Source organism: Brassica napus, chromosome C3 (assembly GCF_020379485.1).
Source record: "Brassica napus cultivar Da-Ae chromosome C3, Da-Ae, whole genome shotgun sequence".
Lineage (NCBI taxonomy): Eukaryota > Viridiplantae > Streptophyta > Magnoliopsida > Brassicales > Brassicaceae > Brassica > Brassica napus.
In genome coordinates, this window is record NC_063446.1 from 34,764,816 (window position 1) to 34,783,412 (window position 18,597).

Sequence of the window (18,597 nt, forward strand, 5' to 3'; positions counted from 1 at the left end):
TCCATGAATCATGCCACACTCTAGTCGGTCTGTCCATTGCCTATAGCTTTCCCTAAGTTCCCATTAGGAGGTCTCTTCCTTGTAGTATGCTTCTCCATCCGTGAGAGAAGACTGCTGGAGCTTGTATGTCTAGGAAAGATCGCTTATGACAATATTTAGCTAAGAGGATTTGTGCTCGGAGACTCCCTGGATTTGTTAAGATTCTCCAAGCTTGTTTGGCTAGGAGAGCTTGGTTGAAGAGTTGAATGTCTCTGAAGCATAGTCCACATGCTGCTTTGGGTTTAGATAGACGATCCCATGAGACCTAACACATCTTCTTTTTATCTTTCGAGTCATCCCACCAGTACCTCGTTAACACTGATTGAATTCTTTTGCATAAACTCGCAGGAAGTTCAAAGCATGACATGGAGTAAGTGGGGATCGCGATGAGAACAGACTTCAACATAGTTAGCTTGCCTGCCTTTGATAAAAATTTCGTTGATCTTGTAGCTGCTCTCTGTCTGATTCTATTCACGATGGATGTGAATAAGTTATGTTTCCTTCTGCAGAAGTGTTCTGGTAATCCAAGGTATTTTCCTGATCCTCCTTCCTTAGAAATTTTTAAAATTCCTTTGACCACAGACCTTTTTTCAGGTGTAGTTTTGGAGGAAAAGGTGATGGAAGATTTGTCTGTGTTTATTTTCTTGCTAGAAGCTTCTTCATTCTGCAGAAGGATGCTATTGAGTTTAAGACAACTCTCTTCGCTTGCTTGGCAGAAGATCATTGTGTCATCAGTGAATAAGAGATGGTTGATCCTCGGGCATCCCCTTGCGACTTTGATTCCAGGTAAAGATCCATCTTTCTCAGCTTTTGAGCATAGACCAGAGAGAACTTCTCCACGGAGAATGAAAAGATAAGGTGACAACGGGTCTCCTTGTCTTATTCCTCTCTGTGGTTTAACTGATCCTTGAGATGTGTTGTTGATTAGATATAAGTATGATACTGTTGAGACACATTGCATGATCCATGTCGTCCATTTTTGATGAAATCCCAAACGTTGCATTACTTGAGTTAGAAATTTCCATTCAACTCTGTCGTAGGCTTTAGACATGTCTGTCTTCACTGCCATAGTACATCGTTCTCCGCCTGTGATGTTTTGAGATATTGAAGTACCTCGTGTGTTATTAGAACATTGTCTGAGATGGCTCTGCCTGATGTGAATGCTGATTGGTTCTCTGGTATAATTGTTTCCAGAACTGGTTTGAGCCTGATTGATAGCATTTTGGATATGATCTTGAAGAAAACATTGCATAAAGCTATAGGCCTATAATCAGCCATTCTTTTTACTCCTTTGATCTTTGGAATCAGTCTCAGAAGTGTTTCATTTTGCGAGGTTCGGAGGATGCCAATTGAGAAGAAGCCCTGGATATCTTGTATCACATCTTGACCCACTACTTCCCAATTTGCCTAAAAAAAGCTTGCTGAGAAGCCATCAGGGCATGGGGCTTTGTCTGGGTGGATTGCAAAGGTTGCCTCTTTGATCTCTACTGGTGTTGGCTCCGTAGTAAGGTTCTCATTCATCTTTTGTGTTATGCAGGGTTTGACGGCATCTTCGACTATTTTGGATCCATCAAAATTCGTTGAGGTGAAGAGCTTGTTGTAGAAGTTGCAAAGCACTGATGATATTTGTTCTTCCTCAAACCAAGGTATGCCGTTTTCATCTTCCATTACTGAAAGTCTGTTTATAGCTTGTCGTGCTTTAGTTGTAACGTGGAAGTAGCTGATATTAGCATCACCCAGACTTAGCCATAGCTCTCTACTTCTCTGACGCCAAAACTCTTCTTCTCTCTTGTAGTTTTGGAGTAATTGGATGTTGAGTTGGAAAATCAGTTCCTCATCAGGAATGGATTTAGTCAAAGCCTCGTCTAACTGTGTCTTCAACAGCTTGAGGGTCTTCCTGCTGTTTTCATAGAAGGCTTTGCTCCATCTGCAGATAGCTCTTCTACAGAGGGCAAGTTTGTCTTCAACATGGAGATGGGGAGCACTATTCCAGGTATCCTTGACTAACGTCTGAACTTCTGGGTTTTTTCTCAAACTTTTATCAAATCTGAAGATATTAGTACCCTTTCTTCGTGAGGTATCGAGGAAAGATTTTAGTGGTCTATGGTCTGAGGCTTCGTATTTCAGGTACTGGCTTCTACAGGAGGAAAATAGGTCTGACCACTCACTGTTGCACATTGCCCTATCTAGTCTGCATTGGACCAGATGTGAGTTTCCCTTGCCTCTCCATGATAAACAGTTTCCAAAGTGTTTAATATCGGATAGGTCATCCTGTGACAGGAAGGTTCTGAAGGCACAAAAGGTTCCTTCCGGTCTGCCTATCCCTCCATTCTTCTCGGATTTGTCTATGATTTCGTTGAAATCCCTCGTCAAGAACCAGGTTCCTCCATTTGATGGGTGCAAGTTAGATATTTCATTCCAGATCGCATATCTCTTTGTGTGGTCCGGCTCTGTAGACAAGGTAGTTTGAAAAGTGTTTCCTTTGTAGTTGATGATTGTTTCTATGTAGTTATTGGTCGAAACTAACACAAAGACATCAATGTCACTCTTCCAGATGAGGAGGAGACCGCCACCACCAGGGCTATTGATATCTTGCATATTTGCATTGTTTTAATCATTCATTCTTGCACATTTTGAATTATTTAGATTAGTATTTAGGCATCTTTAGGTTCCATTTGCATACATAAGTCTTTATTAGGTGTTGAAGTGTCCTTTGGAGATTTTAAAGGTATTTGGAGGCATTATGGTTCAAAAAGAAGTAGAAAATGATCATTGGGCGAGTAGAAGAGCTGGAGCGACCTACTTGAGTGAGGTGAGCAACCCGCTCTAACCTGGAGCGACCTCTCGCAGCTACATGGCGTACCCGCTCGGCATTTTTGGAGAAATGGTGCAAATGCTAGAGCGACCTACCGGAGTGAGTTGCGGCACCCACTCGCAAACTTTGAAGCTGGAGTGGGCAATGGGAGCGACCTCAGTAACCCGCGCGCCATATGGAGTTGCGGACAAAGCGATTGGAGCGACGTCCCGGAGCGAGGTGAGGTACCCGCTCCGAACTCAACCTCTCGTCGACGACTTTCGAAAGCCGGAGCGACCAAGACGGAGCAAGGTCATCAACCCGCGCGCAATATGAAGAAATGAAGAAGAAGGCCGGAGCGACCTCTCAGAGTGAGGTGAGACACCCGCTCTGGAAGCAGAGCGACTTGGTGGAGCGACTTCATCAACCCGCACGCGTTTCTCTTCTTCTGATCGAAAATTTATGTTTTATTTGGGCCTTTTAGGTTGTTGACTGAGTCCACTAGGTTTTAGAATTCATATAAATACTCTCTAAACCTAATGTTATGATCTTATCTTATTTTCTATCTAATCAAAAGCCACTTTTGGGTGAATTCTAATCTTGATCATAATTTCTTATCTTTGCTTGGTTACTTTGACCATTAATCATGTTTAGATTTGGATCAACTAATGATCTAGTGTCTACCATGATTATGAGTGAGTAGTCATCTTTAGATTCATGGGTTAGGATGATTTAGGATGATTAAATGATGATCTAGAATGTTTAGAGTAGATTAATGTGTTTTCTTGCTTGATTGAGTAATCTTAATGCTAAGCTTGAGTTGGCCATTCTGGTTTAGAACTCTAGACATTTCATTGTCTGGAAGGTGTTCGCTGAAATGTCTGAGCCAACTCATCAAGTTATTAGCTTACCCTCACTACAAAAAAAAGTGGTATTGATAGCACATTAAGATAGCATTGTTTTCTGAACTGCTATGAAAAATCCAAAAAAAATCAGGGTTTATGTTAATAGCAGTTTATTAACGCTGTTGTGTAAAATTAGTACGCGGGAAGAAAAAATAACTAATACCCACCAAAACAAATTTTTTTCTTTTTTCCGATAGCACATTATGATAGCATTGTTTCAAGAGCAGCTATGAAAAATCAATTTCTAATCTTTGAAATCTTAAACTCTAAACATGTTTTAAACCCTAAACTCTAAACATAAACCTTAAATTTTTAATCTTTTCATACCAAAACCTGAAATCATCAACTTAAACTCAAAATTATTCCTTTTAATCTTAATCTTTAACTTGCAAATATAAACCTTAAATCTTTTACTCAAACTTTATACCCTAAACTCTATACACAAACCTTAACTCTAAATTATAATTATAAATACAAACATATTGTATTCAACACTCCTACTGTTCATACATTAGCTCCAAATCTTAAATTAAAATTCAAAATTTAGTTATTCTCAAAATCTGAAATTAACCCTTAACATTACACTTCAAACCCTAAACTCTACATCTCTAAATATTAGTTCAATATTTTCAAACTTAAACACCAAACCTTCATTTTGAAAAATTAATCTCAAATCTTACACTAACTCCAAACCCCATATATTTAAATTCATAAATTAAACTTCAAATATCTAATATTCTCTATTTAAATCTAAAATCTTAAAAACTTGCTCTATTCTCAAATTTTAAAAATAATACAATATTAAACCAAACCCCAATTGTTTTACTCAAAACACTCATAAATATCAATCTTATAACTTTATTTCAATAATATAGTTACTTTATATTTTTTCACAATTTATTCTACTTTAAATTTAACTACAAGTATATTTTTTAATTTTATGCCCAATTTTAAAATTTTATAACTTAAAATCAAAATTATAAACTACAAAGTATAAATTTTGTATAAAACATAACTTAAAATAATTACAAACAAAAAAATCACCAAACAAAGAAAGACAAAAAAAAAGAAAATAAAAAAGTAAGATAATATACTTTTGGCCAATCAGATCCATGTAAAAGGATCACTTCTCAGCTGTTGGATTATATTAAATCAAGGGCTGAGATTTATTTTATTTTTTATTTTTTTTTTCTTCTCTGGCTTCTCTCTCGACAGATTCATTCTCTTTTTTTTTTTTTTTTTTCTGTTTCTTCTTTCATCTTCTTCACTCTCATCTCTCCCATCTTCTTTCTCTCCCATCTCTCTACGCTTGAAAGCTCACCAACTCTCTCATGTCTCACTTTTCAGATCTGGTTAACTGAGAAAGGATGAAGATGATAATGGAGACGACGAAGAAGGAGACTCGCTGGGACGAAGCGCCGAGGCTCACCGGAGAAGAAGATGCGCCGAAGTCTCTCTCTATCTCCCTTCTCTATCTATCTATCTCTCTCTCTCTCTCGATCTAATTATGATTTCGTTTTTTGTTTTTTCTTGTAAACAGAGGTAGATGAGGCAGAAGAAAATGATGTTTGGTGGTGGTGCATAGGTCGTAGAAGAAGAAAAAATCGATGGAACTGAGGAGTAAGATGACAATTTCGACAGTCACTCCAGGTGAAGAAGAACCGGACAGTCGCCGTGAAGGAGGCTGAAGTTGACGGCAAAGAGGCTGAAGTTGACTGAGGATTAGGTTTAGGCTTTTGGTTTAGTTCTGGTTTAGTTTAGGTTTATTGGTTTACTTTACAATAGATTTGGTTTCTTTTTATTTTTTTTTAATTTTGGTTAGTTTGTAAACCGAACTTAATTTATAAAATAAGAAATTATTTTATTTTAATTATAAATAAATTTTTATTTAATAAATTTTGTTTTTGATTTATAATATTCACCCTATAACAGCAAACTACAATAAAAGCTATCTTATTGCGTAGAGACGATAGCCTTTATAAAACTGCTATGATAGATGCATAACTTTTTATAGTTCGGGCAGACATAGCGGTTTCAATAATGCTAAAATGATATATGATAGTTTTTTTCATATGTTAAGCAAAGTCATTTTTCTTGTAGTGCCTACCAAAGGGATTTGATGTTATGAGAGTTAGGAAAGTTGAATGATCTATCCTTAATAATTGCTTGATTGATACAAACCAAAGGAATTTGATGTTTGATCATGGGAGTAAATGAGCTTTTATCTTGGAAGAGAACTTGCTTAGAATTGATATCTAGACTTAGGGGAATGTGTTGATTGAAACCTTGCCATTTTAGATTTAATCTTAGTCATCTGAAATCAAAATTCTATGCTCATGATTCCTCATTTATCTATTTGATTGAAAGTTGCTAGTTAGTAGTGTTAGAACCTTGTTTACGTAGTTGAATCACCTTATCACTTGATTGCACTTAGATTAAGTTTGAACATGCATTCTATTTGCATCAAAACTCTTAGAAATGGATTGACATCTTAATTACTATAATGATTTGATTATTGGATCCTTGAAAAGTCCATTTCAAATTTGGCGCCGTTGCCAATTCTAAGTTGATTTTGACATTGAGATTTGGTCATTGCTTGAGACAAAGTTTTATTTTCTTGTATCTAGTTACTGATTCTCTCTCCTAGCTTTTTTGAATGTCAGGTACATGAACTTGAGGAGTTGAAGACATTAGAGCTTTTGAAAGGGAGATTGCAAAGAAGAGAAGAGGAGAAGAAAGGAAAGCTCATTTGGACAGAGTTGAGCTTGAGATAGAGAGGAATCAGCGCCAAGCTAGAGCTATTGGCACCTATGATCAACCTAATATACATGGGAGTGGGCTGGGTATCAGGGCACCAGCTGTGGAGAACAACAACTTTGAGATCAAATCCAGCTTGATCAACATGATAGAGAACAACAAGTATCATGGTCTTGCTTTGGAGGATCCACTTGATCACCTGGATTAATTTGATAAGTATTGTTGCTTGTCAAAAACAAATGGTGTCTCTGAAGATGCCTTCAAGCTGAGATTGTTTCCATTCTCTTTGGGAGACAAAGCTCACACATGGGAGAAGAACCTTCCAAGTGACTCTATCACCACTTGGAATGAATGCAAGACAGCCTTCCTCAACAAGTTCTTCTCTAGCTCAAGGACTGCCAAGCTTAGGAATGAGATCTATGGGTTTCAACAGAGGAATCTTGAAGGTTTTAGTGAAGCATGGGAAAGGTTCAGAAGCTACTGGTCTCAATGCCCACATCATGGTTTTACCAAGGAGAGTCTGCTCAGTACCTTCTATAGAGGAGTTTTACCTAAGTTCAGAAGCCAGCTGGATACTGCTAGCAATGGGTTCTTCTTGGTGAGAACTGAAGAAGATGCTGAGAAACTTGTAGAGAACATGGCTCAGAGTGATTCAGTCTACAATGATGAGCATGATAGAAGCAACAAAGGGAGTGGAGGAGATGGTCAGAACACAAGGAAATAGTTGAAGGCTCTACAAGACAAGTTGGATAAGCTTCTCTCAGATAGAGCTAAACAAGAGAATGTGAACTCTGTTGGTGAGCAGAAACAAGAGGGGATTGATGTGGTTAATGAAGTTGATGGTCTAGAAGGTCAGGAAGAGTTGTGCTTTATGAATGCTAATGGGACATGGTACAAAAATGAGCCTAATTTTCAGTACAACAACTACCAACAAAAACCCTTCTACAACAACCAACAAAGTGGTTACCAAGCTAGGGAAAACTACTCTCAAGGCTTCTCCTCCAAAGGAAATCAGTCTACACAAGGCCAAGCCGGATCTTCTACCTCTGCTCCACAAGAGAGTAGCACTGATGCAATGTTGAAACATATCTTGGAGTCCCAAACTAGAAGTGAGAAGCACATTGGATATGAGCTGAAGAACCTTCACACCAAAGTTGATGGAAGCTACAATGACCTCAACAACAAGTTCCTACAACTCTCCTCTCACTTCAAGACTTTGGAGAATCAGTTTGCCTATATGCCTTCAACCTCCAAGAGCCCAATGGGATCTCTACCAGGAAAATCAGAGCAGAATCCCAAAGAGTATTGCAATGTTATCATCTCTACTACTTCTGAGATTGAGTTGAGTGATCATGAGAAAGAGAAAGATCAGATTGAAAGACTCATATATGGAACAGAAGTTGTTGCCAAGGCTGAAGCACAGATTGTGGAGAAGGTTGAACACAAGATTGTGGAAAGGGTTGAGATACAAACTGTAAAGAAGGTTGAGCGAAAGGTTTTGCAACCAGTTAGACACAAAGCTGAGAAACCGGTTATTGAGAAAGCTGTCACGCAATTGAAAGAGGTTCAGCTAGAAGAAGCTCATGTGGTTGAGCAATCACCTTACGACAAGCTCCCATTTCCACAAAGGTTCCTCACTAAAGCTCAAAAGAAGGTGATCTCCAAGTTCAGAAAAGACATGGGAGATGTATGAGTCAAGCTTCCACAGATATCGAATATGCATGATGCTCATGTCCAAATGATGCTCATCAAGGACATTCTAGCTCACAAAGAAGAAGTAGGAGAGCTCCTAAACATCTCTACTATGCAGCTTGATCCACCAGTCACACCAAAGTCCCTTCCCAAACTAGAAACCCAAGGGAAGTTCACCTTGTCTTGCTCCCTTGGTAAGTTTACACTTGATGATGCTCTTGTTGATTCAGGTTAAAGTGTGAATGTGATATCAATGGAGATGGTGAAGAGTCTTGGGATTGACAACATGGAGCCAAACACATCTTCACTCATGTTTGGAGACTCTTCTTCAACAACTCCATTAGGCTTAATCAAAGACTACCCTATTGGAGACTGCACCATCCCTATTGATCTCACTGTTTTGAAGATGGCAACTGAGAAGAGAGTCTCATTGATCCTTGGCATACCATTTCTCACAACAGTAGGAGCTTGCATTGACTTTGCCAACAAGAAGGTCACACTCCTCAATGTGAACAAAGTTGTCTCCTACCCAATCAAATCTCCAATGATGAATGTTGAGTATTGTGCAACCATCACTTGTGGAGAACCTTCAATTGAAAAATTAAGGATGACATGGTTGTTAGTGGAAAAGAAGGTCTTGATGGAGAGTCTTTTAAAAAGATGTGTGATGAGCACTTGGAAAGTGCTACAAAGGAGGAGGTGAGTAGAGCCACAAAGGCTGCTCATGACATGAAGAAAATGATGAAAGAACCTCACCCTCCACCTTTTGATATGATGCCACACACTCTCACTCTTCACCCAATGAAGTTCAAGGATGGAGCTATTGAGTACAAGATCAAATGCAAGGGAAAGTCTACATCATTCTCAAGTCAAAGGCCATCATCACTCCGCAGCTCCAAGATGATCCAATCAAGCTTCAAGAGCTTCTCTCTCAAGTCCTCACCATCACTCTTGAAAGTGGGAAGGATCCTCCTTCTCCACTCTCCGCTTGAGGTACCGCTCCAACCTTTCCATTGTATATACTAGTTTTTCTTTGCATTTATTCTTTCTTTTGGGTATCTCTTTCAACTTGCTAACACAAAGACTGTGTGAACTAAGTTTGGGGGAGGTACCAAGTATTTGATCATGTTTGCTTTGATGATATTGCATTGAGTCTTGCATTGTACATACATATTTGCATAGAAAAACCAACATTTTTTTTGAAAATTTTAAAAAACACACAAAAAGAAGCATGTAGTTGCATCACTTGCATTCTTAGATTGAGTCTAGAGCATATAAGTTGCATTCATGAATAGGGAGAAACCTTGTAAAGAACACATATCTAGAACTCAATTTGACATCCTAGCTAAACATATCAAGTAGCTTAAGCATCTCTTGAAAAAGCTTGTAAGCTTCAAGCCTTGAAAACTCTTCTTGAAACATGTTGCTTGCTTGATGATTGACATTGTTCTTGAAACCAACTCCAAATGAACTAGGCTTAATGAACTTAATTTCTCTTGCATATGGACATTTGCATACTTGATCATGGATATTATACATATTTGGATTATCTTTCTCTCTTTGTACCAATCTTTGTTAACCTAAATGGCACTCCATACCCATTAACCCTCACCATTCTTTGAAGCCAACATTAATTTGCTTGAGTGAGGCCTTTTATTGATATCATGTCATGTGCAAAATCATGAGAGTATTAGGAGCGACAATGGGGTTGTTCTCATCTTTGGCTAGCATTGGGACTTCATTTGAGCTAGCCTCTAGAATGGTTTTTGGGTTTGTGAGCTTAAATTCTTTTGATCTTGGGAATGAGAGAGATTGAGCGAAAGAGATGAACCAAAAAGAGTGTTTAAAGTAAGAAACCCCTAGGGACAAAGAAAGTTAGAAAAGAAAAGCTCTAAAGTATCAATAGAACCCCCTCCCAAAAAAAAGGGATCAAAGAAACAATAGTTGAGTGGGGGGAAGAGAAAAGAAGAAAGCTAAGCCATTTTTCTTCACATTAGACCATCTTCTCTCACCAAGTCAAATGATTGAGATCAAATATCCATTTGCAAGAATTCACCTTGTGTGTGTGTGTGTGTGTGTGTGTGTGTGTGAATGAATGTGAGAGTTGATGTTAGGAGTTTTCAAGGCTCCTAAGACAAATGATGTAGTATAAAAGATTGTCGAACCAGTTCTGAGGAATATCAAAGCACCGAGAATGCAAATACGTACTTAATCTAAGTGCAACCGATAATTTGGATGGTTTTAAAATTACTACTAATAATAGAATGCAATAACAGAACAATAAAACAATAAAAGAAGTGATTTTCTTTGGTTATGATAAAAGAGAACTCATGGGTATAGGAATTAGACCTTGGGTGATCAAGTTTCGAACTAAGGATGGCAAATGATCAATCAAAATATCAACCTTAAGCTTAGACACAATCTTAAACAAACTCTATGTCTAGATGAATGTTTATTTACTAACATATTTCAAACATCAAATGTCTTTGGTTGAATAATATGAAAGCAATCATTACTAACAAGTCTATTAGCTATCTTAGCACCTTTAACAACAAATGTCTTTGGCAAAGTATACTAAAACCCTAGGAGAGTTGTCTCAGGCATTTCATCAAACACCTTTCGGGTGGGAAATGCCTATTGATCAACTTTTGAGTGGCCAACTCAGAAGATGCATTATGAATACTCTACTAGCAAGGAACAAGAATGATCTACACTAAAACATCCTAGAACTAACCTAATCACCCTCGATCTCCCTAACCCATGAATTCAAAAGGTGATTACTCACTAATCTCCATGATTCCTCTTAAACCCATATTGGATTTCAGATTAATCATGTAGAGAAATAGATAAGAAATCAACAAGAACACAAGATGAAAGCAATGAAATCTCCAGAAGTTTTACTAGTTTCTCTCTACCAAAAGGGATTTCTTGCCTCCAATGGCTTACAAAAGTACTTCACTTAGGTTTTGGCAATGTAAAAAAATAAAACAAATGACCAAAAGGCCCCTGAAATAACATAAAAATCGTCCAAGCAAAACACGCGGAGCGACCTAGCATAGTCGCTCCAGGAGGTCGCTCCCGACGCGTTTCTTCGTGTCTCGCCCCGTCAAAACGCGAGTGACTTGAGCTGGTCGCTCTGGCTGGTCGCTCTGGCTGGGAGCGACCTCGGTAGGTCGCTCTGAGAGGTCACTCTGCGATGCTCGACCAGGATGGATATGCCTCTAGTAAATTGGTCTTAACTCCTTCATTACATCTTCAAATGACTTGAAACCACTTCCATTAGAAAGCTAACTCAATTTGCTGTGTCTTCACAAAATCTTAGTAACAAAAGATTTCTCTAAAGGCTCCATCCATGCTCATCTTTCACCCCATTTTGGATCACAATGCTCCCAAACATCTCAAATCACTCCATGGCACACTCCAACACCTAATAAGGACAATGAATGCAAAATGCAACCTAGACATGGCTAAATACTAATCTATATGATGAAAATGCACATGAATAAATGGATAAAACAATGTAAATATGCAAGATATCAACTCCCCCAAACTTGTTCTTTTACTTGTCCACAAGTGAACTTTCTAGAACTCATAGGGAGAGAGGTTTTAAGGTGGGGAGCTCATAGCCAAAAGAAACACAACTAGCACTCATCTCAATATCTAATCCAACCTGAGCACACTCACTTATTACGCTCTAGCTTCTCTAGGCCTATCTCAACTCCTTTTGCCCTTATATTCATCATCAAGCATCCACACATTCAAATCAACCAACTCTCACATTCATTAAGCATAAAACATTAAGTTAATTCTTGCAAATGGTCAATTGGTCCAACTCATTTGGTTGAGTAAGGGAAGGCTTTTATTCAAGTGGGTCAAGAGGTTCAAAATCCATGATCTTTTAAAGTGGTTTACTCTCAAAACAAGTAGCCTTGACATTGCACATAATATATCTAAGAAAAGAACCAACTCATGCATACAATGCCCAATCTCCATTGTTCTACCCTTTTCCCAAACATACAAGTTACACAATCACTTCCCAATGTCAAACCCAACTTACATCTCTCACCAAAAGATCTCAAGAATATTTTGCACATAAAACTTTTTTTCTTTGAAATCTATAAAGGATTTTCTCAACTTCTAAACAAATCTTAGCTCTAAACAACTTTGCTAGCCCCCTTTTTTTTTTTTTATATATATATATATTTTTTTTCGGGGGCCAAGACTTTTCATAAACTCGAGCTAGACGTTTATCTATTAATTCCAATAAGATTATCCATTTAAACATAAAGAGTCTATTTTTTTTCCTTCGAACTTTTCATGCTTCCAAACCATAGTCACCACACTCACCCCCATCCTATGGCTAGACAATAATGTGCCTAATCTAGCAAGAATGAAGATCAAGCATTGTCGTTCCCGATACTCTTATCATTATGCACATGTAAGGCTTTCCGAAAAAGGCCTCACTCATCAAATAATGAAAGCTTAAAAGGAGGAAAAGGTTTTGGGAGTGGTCTACCACAAGAGTTTGTCAAAAAAAGATTGGCATAAAAGATGTGACAACTCAAGTGTGTATAGCCATGACTCAGTACACAAGGGACCATGAGCAAGAAGCATTAAGTTTGTTCAGTTCAAATAAGGTTGTAGTTGGCTTCAAAGACTGAGTTTCAGCAATCAACAAGTTTCAGGAAGAGTTTTCAAGGCTCGAAACATACAAGTCTTTTTGAGAGGTGCAAAAGCTACTCAGGTGCAACGTAGTGTTCTTTACAAGGCATTTTAAATCATTGCTCTTAATGCAAGTGAATGCAACCTATATGCTCTAGACTCTCCTAGAAATGCAATTGATGCAAACTAAATGATTGATTTTTTTATATGCAAATAGGTATGCAATGCATGACTCAATGAAACAACATCAAAGCAAACATGATCAAATACTTGGTACCTCCCCCAAACTTGAGTTACACAGTCTCTGTGTTATCAAGTAGAGAAAGAGATACCTAAAAGAAGACTAATATGCAAAAATGAAATGGTATATACAAGGGAGTGTGGTGGGTTACCTTCTATGGGGAATGAGTAGAGGGAGATGCTCCCTTCTCGTCGTCCTCAGGTGGTAACTCTTCAAGGTGCTCATCAGCAGGAGTGCCCATCTCTTCAATGTAGAAGGCTTGCCCGAACACAGTTGGTTTCCTCATTTTCTCCTTGATGTCAAAGTGGAGAACATGCCCTTTACCCAAATGGAGATCAATTGTGCCCTCTTTCACCTTAACAATTGCTCCTGCTGTAGCTAAGAATGACCTTCCAAGAATCAATGGGTCTTGAGCCTCTTCACCCATCTCAAGCACCACAAAATCTGTAGGTATCTCATACCTTCCAATCTTCACAGGTAGGTCCTCTAAGATGCCCACAGGGTACTTCACTGAACGATCAGCTAACACCAAAGAGAGTCTACACTGCTTGTACTGAGTGAATCCAAGCTTCTTTGCAACATACAAAGACATCACGCTGACACTAGCTCCCAAATCGCAGAGACATTTCTCAAATACCATAGGTCCAAGAGCACAAGGTAGTGTGAAGCATCCTGGATCCTCTAACTTTTCTTGAACATCAAGCCTCTGGATGATGGCACTGCACTCATGGGTAAGAATCATCATGCTTTCCATTTCCTTCTTCTTTGCAGCTACAACATCTTTCAGGAACTTGTTGTATTGAGGAATCAACATGAAAGCATCGATGATGGGCATTGCAACCTGAGCTTCACTCATTTGCTTCTCAAATAGAGCTTTGTACTTCTCTAGCAACTGCCTCTTGAATCTACCAGGGAATGGTAGTTTGGGTTCATAAGGAGGAGGAACAAAAGAATTCTCACTTGCTGGAGCAAGAACTTCACCATCTTTCACTGTTTTCTTCTCTTCCCCAACCTTTCTTTTACCTTTGGCTTCCACAATCTTCTCCAAGATTTCATCATTGATTTTCTCATCAACAATCACCACTTCATCATCTAAGTTGATGGCGACCTCCTCACCTAGTTTCTCAGCATCCTTGGTGAGGGTTGTAGGAGGTAACTGCTTACCACTCCTAAGGGTGATAGCTTTGGCCTCCTTGGGGTTTTGGTCAGATTTTCCAGGTAGAGATCCTTGCTGGCGAGTCTGGTGAGTGTTCATGGAAGCAAACTGATTCTCTAAATTCTTGACTGTAGAAGCAAGATGTGAGAACTTGTTGTTGAGCTCATTGTAGCTCCCATCAATCTTGGAATGAAGGTTCTTCAACTCATAACCAACATGCTTCTCACTTATAGTCTGAGACTCCAAGATTTGTTTCAGTAAGGTATCAGTGCTGCTCTCTTGAGGAGCAGAGGAACCAGATGATGGGTTTTGCTGAGGTTGATAGCTGCCTTGCTGGTTGTTTCGAGGCGGATAACCATTCTGTTGGTTGTTGTGATAGGATTTCTGTTGGTAGTTGTTGTATTGAAAGTTGGGCTCTTTTTTGTACCAGCTACCATTGTTGTTGATGAAACACAGCTCTTCCTGACCTTCCAAACCCTCAACCTCATGGACAACAGGTGGTGTCTCTTGGCTTGGGTTACCAACAAAGTGCAGCTGCTCTTGTGTGGCTTTATCAGCAAGGAGGATGTCTATCTTATCCTGTAGAGCTTTCAACTCCTTCCTCATCTGCTTATCATCTGTTCGACTGCCTCTGTCGTGGTCTCCACTGTAGACTGCATCACTCTTTACCATGTTGTCAACCAGCTCCTCTGCATCTTCCTCAGTTCTCCCCAAGAAGAACCCATTGCTAGCTGTATCCAGTCTGGCCCTGTACTTAGGAAGAGCACCACGGTAGAATGTGCTCAGCAAGCTCTCCTTAGAGAAACCATGGTGTGGGCATTGAGCTTGGTAGCCCTTGAATCTCTCCCAGGCTTCACTGAAGCCTTCCAAGTTCTTCTGTTGAAAGCTGAAAATCTCATTTCTCAGCTTAGCAGTTCTTGAAGTAGAGAAGAACTTCTCCAAGAATGCTCTCTTGCAATCATCCCAAGTGGTGATAGAGTCGCTGGGTAGAGACTTCTCCCACTGACGTGCCTTATCCCCTAAAGAGAAAGGGAATAACTTGAGCTTTAAGGCATCTTCGGACACACCATTGGTTTTTGACAACCCACAGTAGCTGTCAAACTTGTCCAAGTGATCAAATGGGTCCTCTAGAGCCAAGCCATGATACTTGTTGTTCTCGATCACGTTGAGGAGTCCTGACTTGACCTCAAAGTTGTTGGCTGCCACAGCTGGTGCTCGGATTCCCAGTCTATGACCATGAATGTTGGGCCGGTCATAAGTACCAATGGGTCGAGCTGCCCGCGGTTGGTGTTCTGCCCCTTGCGGTGGATCTGCCATATCAATATCCAATCTCTGCAAGTGGGCTTGTTGTTCTTCTTCTCTTATAGCTCTAGCACACTCCCTCTCGAAAGCTCTGATGTCTGCTACTATTGGAACTAGGTTTGATGGACCCCTGCTCCTCAAGTTCATACACCTGAAAGTGAAAGGTAGGTGAAGGAGAAGAATCAGTAACAAAACAAAATTAAAATGACTTAGTCTCAAGCAAGTGACTAAATCTCAATGTTTAAATCTACTCAGAATTTGGCAACGGCGCCAATTTGATGTTAGGAGTTTTCAAGGCCCCTAAGACAAATGATGTAGTATAAAAGATTGTCGAACCAGTTCTGAGGGATATCAAAGCACCGAGAATGCAAGTACATACTTAATCTAAGTGCAACCGATAATTTGGATGGTTTTAAAACTACTACTAATAATAGAATGCAATAACATAACAATAAAACAATAAAAGAAGTGACTTTCTTTGGTTATGATAAAAGAGAACTCATGGGTATAGGAATTAGACCTTGGGTGATCAAGTTTCGAACTAAGGATGGCAAATGATCAATCAAAATATCAACCTTAAGCTTAGACACAATCTTAAACAAACTCTATGTCTAGATGAATGTTTATTTACTAACATATTTCAAACATCAAATGTCTTTGGTTGAATAATATGAAAGCAATCATTACTAACAAGTCTATTAGTTATTTTAGCACCTTTAACAACAAATGTCTTTGGCAAAGTATACTAAAACCCTAGGAGAGTTGTCTCAGGCATTTCATCAAACACCTTTCGGGTGGGAAATGCCTATTGATCAACTTTTGAGTGGCCAACTCAGAAGATACATTATGAATACTCTACTAGCAAGGAACAAGAATGATCTACACTAAAACATCCTAGAACTAACCTAATCACCCTCGATCTCCCTAACCCATGAATTCAAAAGGTGATTACTCACTAATCTCCATGATTCCTCTTAAACCCATATTGGATTTCAGATTAATCATGTAGAGAAATAGATAAGAAATAACCAAGAACACAAGATGAAAGCAATGAAATCTCCAGAAGTTTTACTAGTTTTTCTCTACCAAAAGGGATTTCTTGCCTCCAATGGCTTACAAAAGTACTTCACTTAGGTTTTGGCAATGTAAAAAAATAAAACAAATGACCAAAAGGCCCCTGAAATAACATAAAAATCGTCCAATCAAAACACGCGGAGCGACCTAGCATAGTCGCTCCAGGAGGTCGCTCCCGACGCGTTTCTTCGTGTCTCACCCCGTCAAAACGCAAGTGACTTGAGCTGGTCGCTCTGGCTGGGAGCGACCTCGGTAGGTCGCTCTGAGAGGTCACTCTGCGATGCTCGACCAGGATGGATATGCCTCTAGTAAATTGGTCTTAACTCCTTCATTACATCTTCAAATGACTTGAAACCACTTCAATTAGAAAGCTAACTCAATTTGCTGTGTCTTCACAAAATCTTAGCAACAGAAGATTTCTCTAAAGGCTCCATCCATGCTCATCTTTCACCCCATTTTGGATCACAATGCTCCCAAACATCTCAAATCACTCCATGGCACACTCCAACACCTAATAAGGACAATGAATGCAAAATGCAACCTAGACATGGCTAAATACTAATCTATATGATGAAAATGCACATGAATAAATGGATAAAACAATGTAAATATGCAATATATCAAGAGTTGGCTAAGGATCTTGTTGGTTGAATGGCAATGTAACTTGTGTAGAGACAAAAGATTCTTGATAGGCCTTGAGAATCTAGAGTGCACTAAGAAAGTTGATCATGCTATGTGCTATGTTTTCTTTGGGATGTTACATTGAAGGTTAGAAACTGTGTCTTTTGGTTATGAGCTCCCATCTTCAAACCTCTCTCCTTCTAGCTCTTGAAAGTTTACTTATGGACAAGTAAAAAGGACTAGTGTGGGGGAGTTGATATCTTGCATATTTGCTTGTTTTAGTCATTCATTCTTGCACATTTTGAATCATTTAGATCTGTATTTAGGCATCTTTAGGTTCCATTTGCATACATAAGTCTTTATTAGGTGTTGAAATGTCATTTGGAGATTTTAAAGATATTTGGAGGCATTATGGTTCAAAAAGAAGTAGAAAATGATCATTGGGCGAGTAGAGGAGCTGGAGCGAGGTGAGCAACCAGCTCTAACCTGGAGCGACCTCTTGCAGCTACATGGCGTGCCCGCTCGACATTTTTGGAGAAATGGTGCAAACGCTAGAGCGACCTACCGGAGCGAGTTGCGGCACCCGCTCGCAAACTTTGAAGCTGGAGTGGGCAGTGGGAGCGACCTCAATAACCCGCGCGCGATATGGAGTTGCGGACAAAGCGATTGGAGCGACGTCCCGAAGCGAGGTGAGGTACCCGCTCCGAACTCAACCTCTCGTCGACGCACTACAAGAAAATTGCTATATTATCACGAATTTTGTAGTCACAAAATTAATATTATGACGTATTTGTGACCATTTAAAACGGTTACAATACCATCGTCACAAATCTTTTTTGGTAACAAAAATGTCACAGTGTTTGCTACACATTACTGCGGTAACTATTCCGTTACAAATAGCAAGAATATAAAAAAGTAACAAATTTGTTACAGTTACCAACTAAAAATAATGTCACAGAACTGTCATATTATGTGACTAATTACGTTTTAATTCCGTCGCTTATTAGAACAGAAATTTAGTATTAAATTGTCACAATCGAAGTCTGAACAAGCATCTAGTCTTGTATCCTTTTACGACCATTTTCATAGTCCCAATTTGTCACGTTTTATTACTAAAATATCAGCATTAGAACCCTCATAACCAGTTACAGCTTTGTCATAGTTTTTACTAAATTATTATCTCAATGATTTATAGATTGTTAAAATCATGTATATTTTTACAAGCTTTCATCAAATGTTGGGTATATTACAAGCTATTCATTACTTTTTAATCAATTCATACAAAACTTTAATGTACAATGGTCAATAACATTCATAAGGAAATATAGCGCTTAACATTCTGATGATTCTTGCA

At 38.9% G+C, this 18,597-nt stretch overlaps 1 protein-coding gene, 1 long non-coding RNA gene and 2 other non-coding genes across 4 annotated transcripts; 3 read left to right on the top strand and 1 right to left on the bottom strand.

Annotated features, from left to right (window-relative positions):
- The first annotated feature begins 4,455 nt into the window (after positions 1 to 4,455).
- LOC125583706 lies at positions 4,456 to 5,608 on the top strand. The gene is made up of 2 exons (XR_007320762.1): positions 4,456 to 5,188; positions 5,279 to 5,608. It is a non-coding gene; the product is annotated as an uncharacterized LOC125583706 (long non-coding RNA).
- A 1,032-nt stretch (positions 5,609 to 6,640) lies between these two features.
- On the top strand, positions 6,641 to 8,188 carry LOC125583033. Its single transcript, XM_048749571.1, has 3 exons — positions 6,641 to 6,665; positions 6,750 to 7,199; positions 7,260 to 8,188. The coding sequence occupies exons 1-3, from the start codon at positions 6,641 to 6,643 to the stop codon at positions 8,186 to 8,188; spliced, it is 1,404 nt and encodes a 467-aa protein (XP_048605528.1).
- Positions 6,896 to 7,002, bottom strand: LOC125584695. The gene has a single exon (XR_007321605.1). It is a non-coding gene; the product is annotated as a small nucleolar RNA R71 (small nucleolar RNA).
- A 6,860-nt stretch (positions 8,189 to 15,048) lies between the features above and the next one.
- Positions 15,049 to 15,155, top strand: LOC125584649. Its single transcript, XR_007321559.1, has one exon. It is a non-coding gene; the product is annotated as a small nucleolar RNA R71 (small nucleolar RNA).
- The last annotated feature ends 3,442 nt before the right edge of the window (positions 15,156 to 18,597 follow it).

Bases quoted from the DNA above. Each gene is read 5' to 3' on its own strand.
- LOC125583033 (XM_048749571.1), top strand. From the start codon at position 6,641: ATGATAGAGAACAACAAGTATCATG. The intron at 6,666-6,749 runs GTCTTGCTTTGG...GTGTCTCTGAAG, and splicing joins AGAGAACAACAAGTATCATG to ATGCCTTCAAGCTGAGATTG. The intron at 7,200-7,259 runs GTCAGAACACAA...AGCTTCTCTCAG, and splicing joins CAAAGGGAGTGGAGGAGATG to ATAGAGCTAAACAAGAGAAT.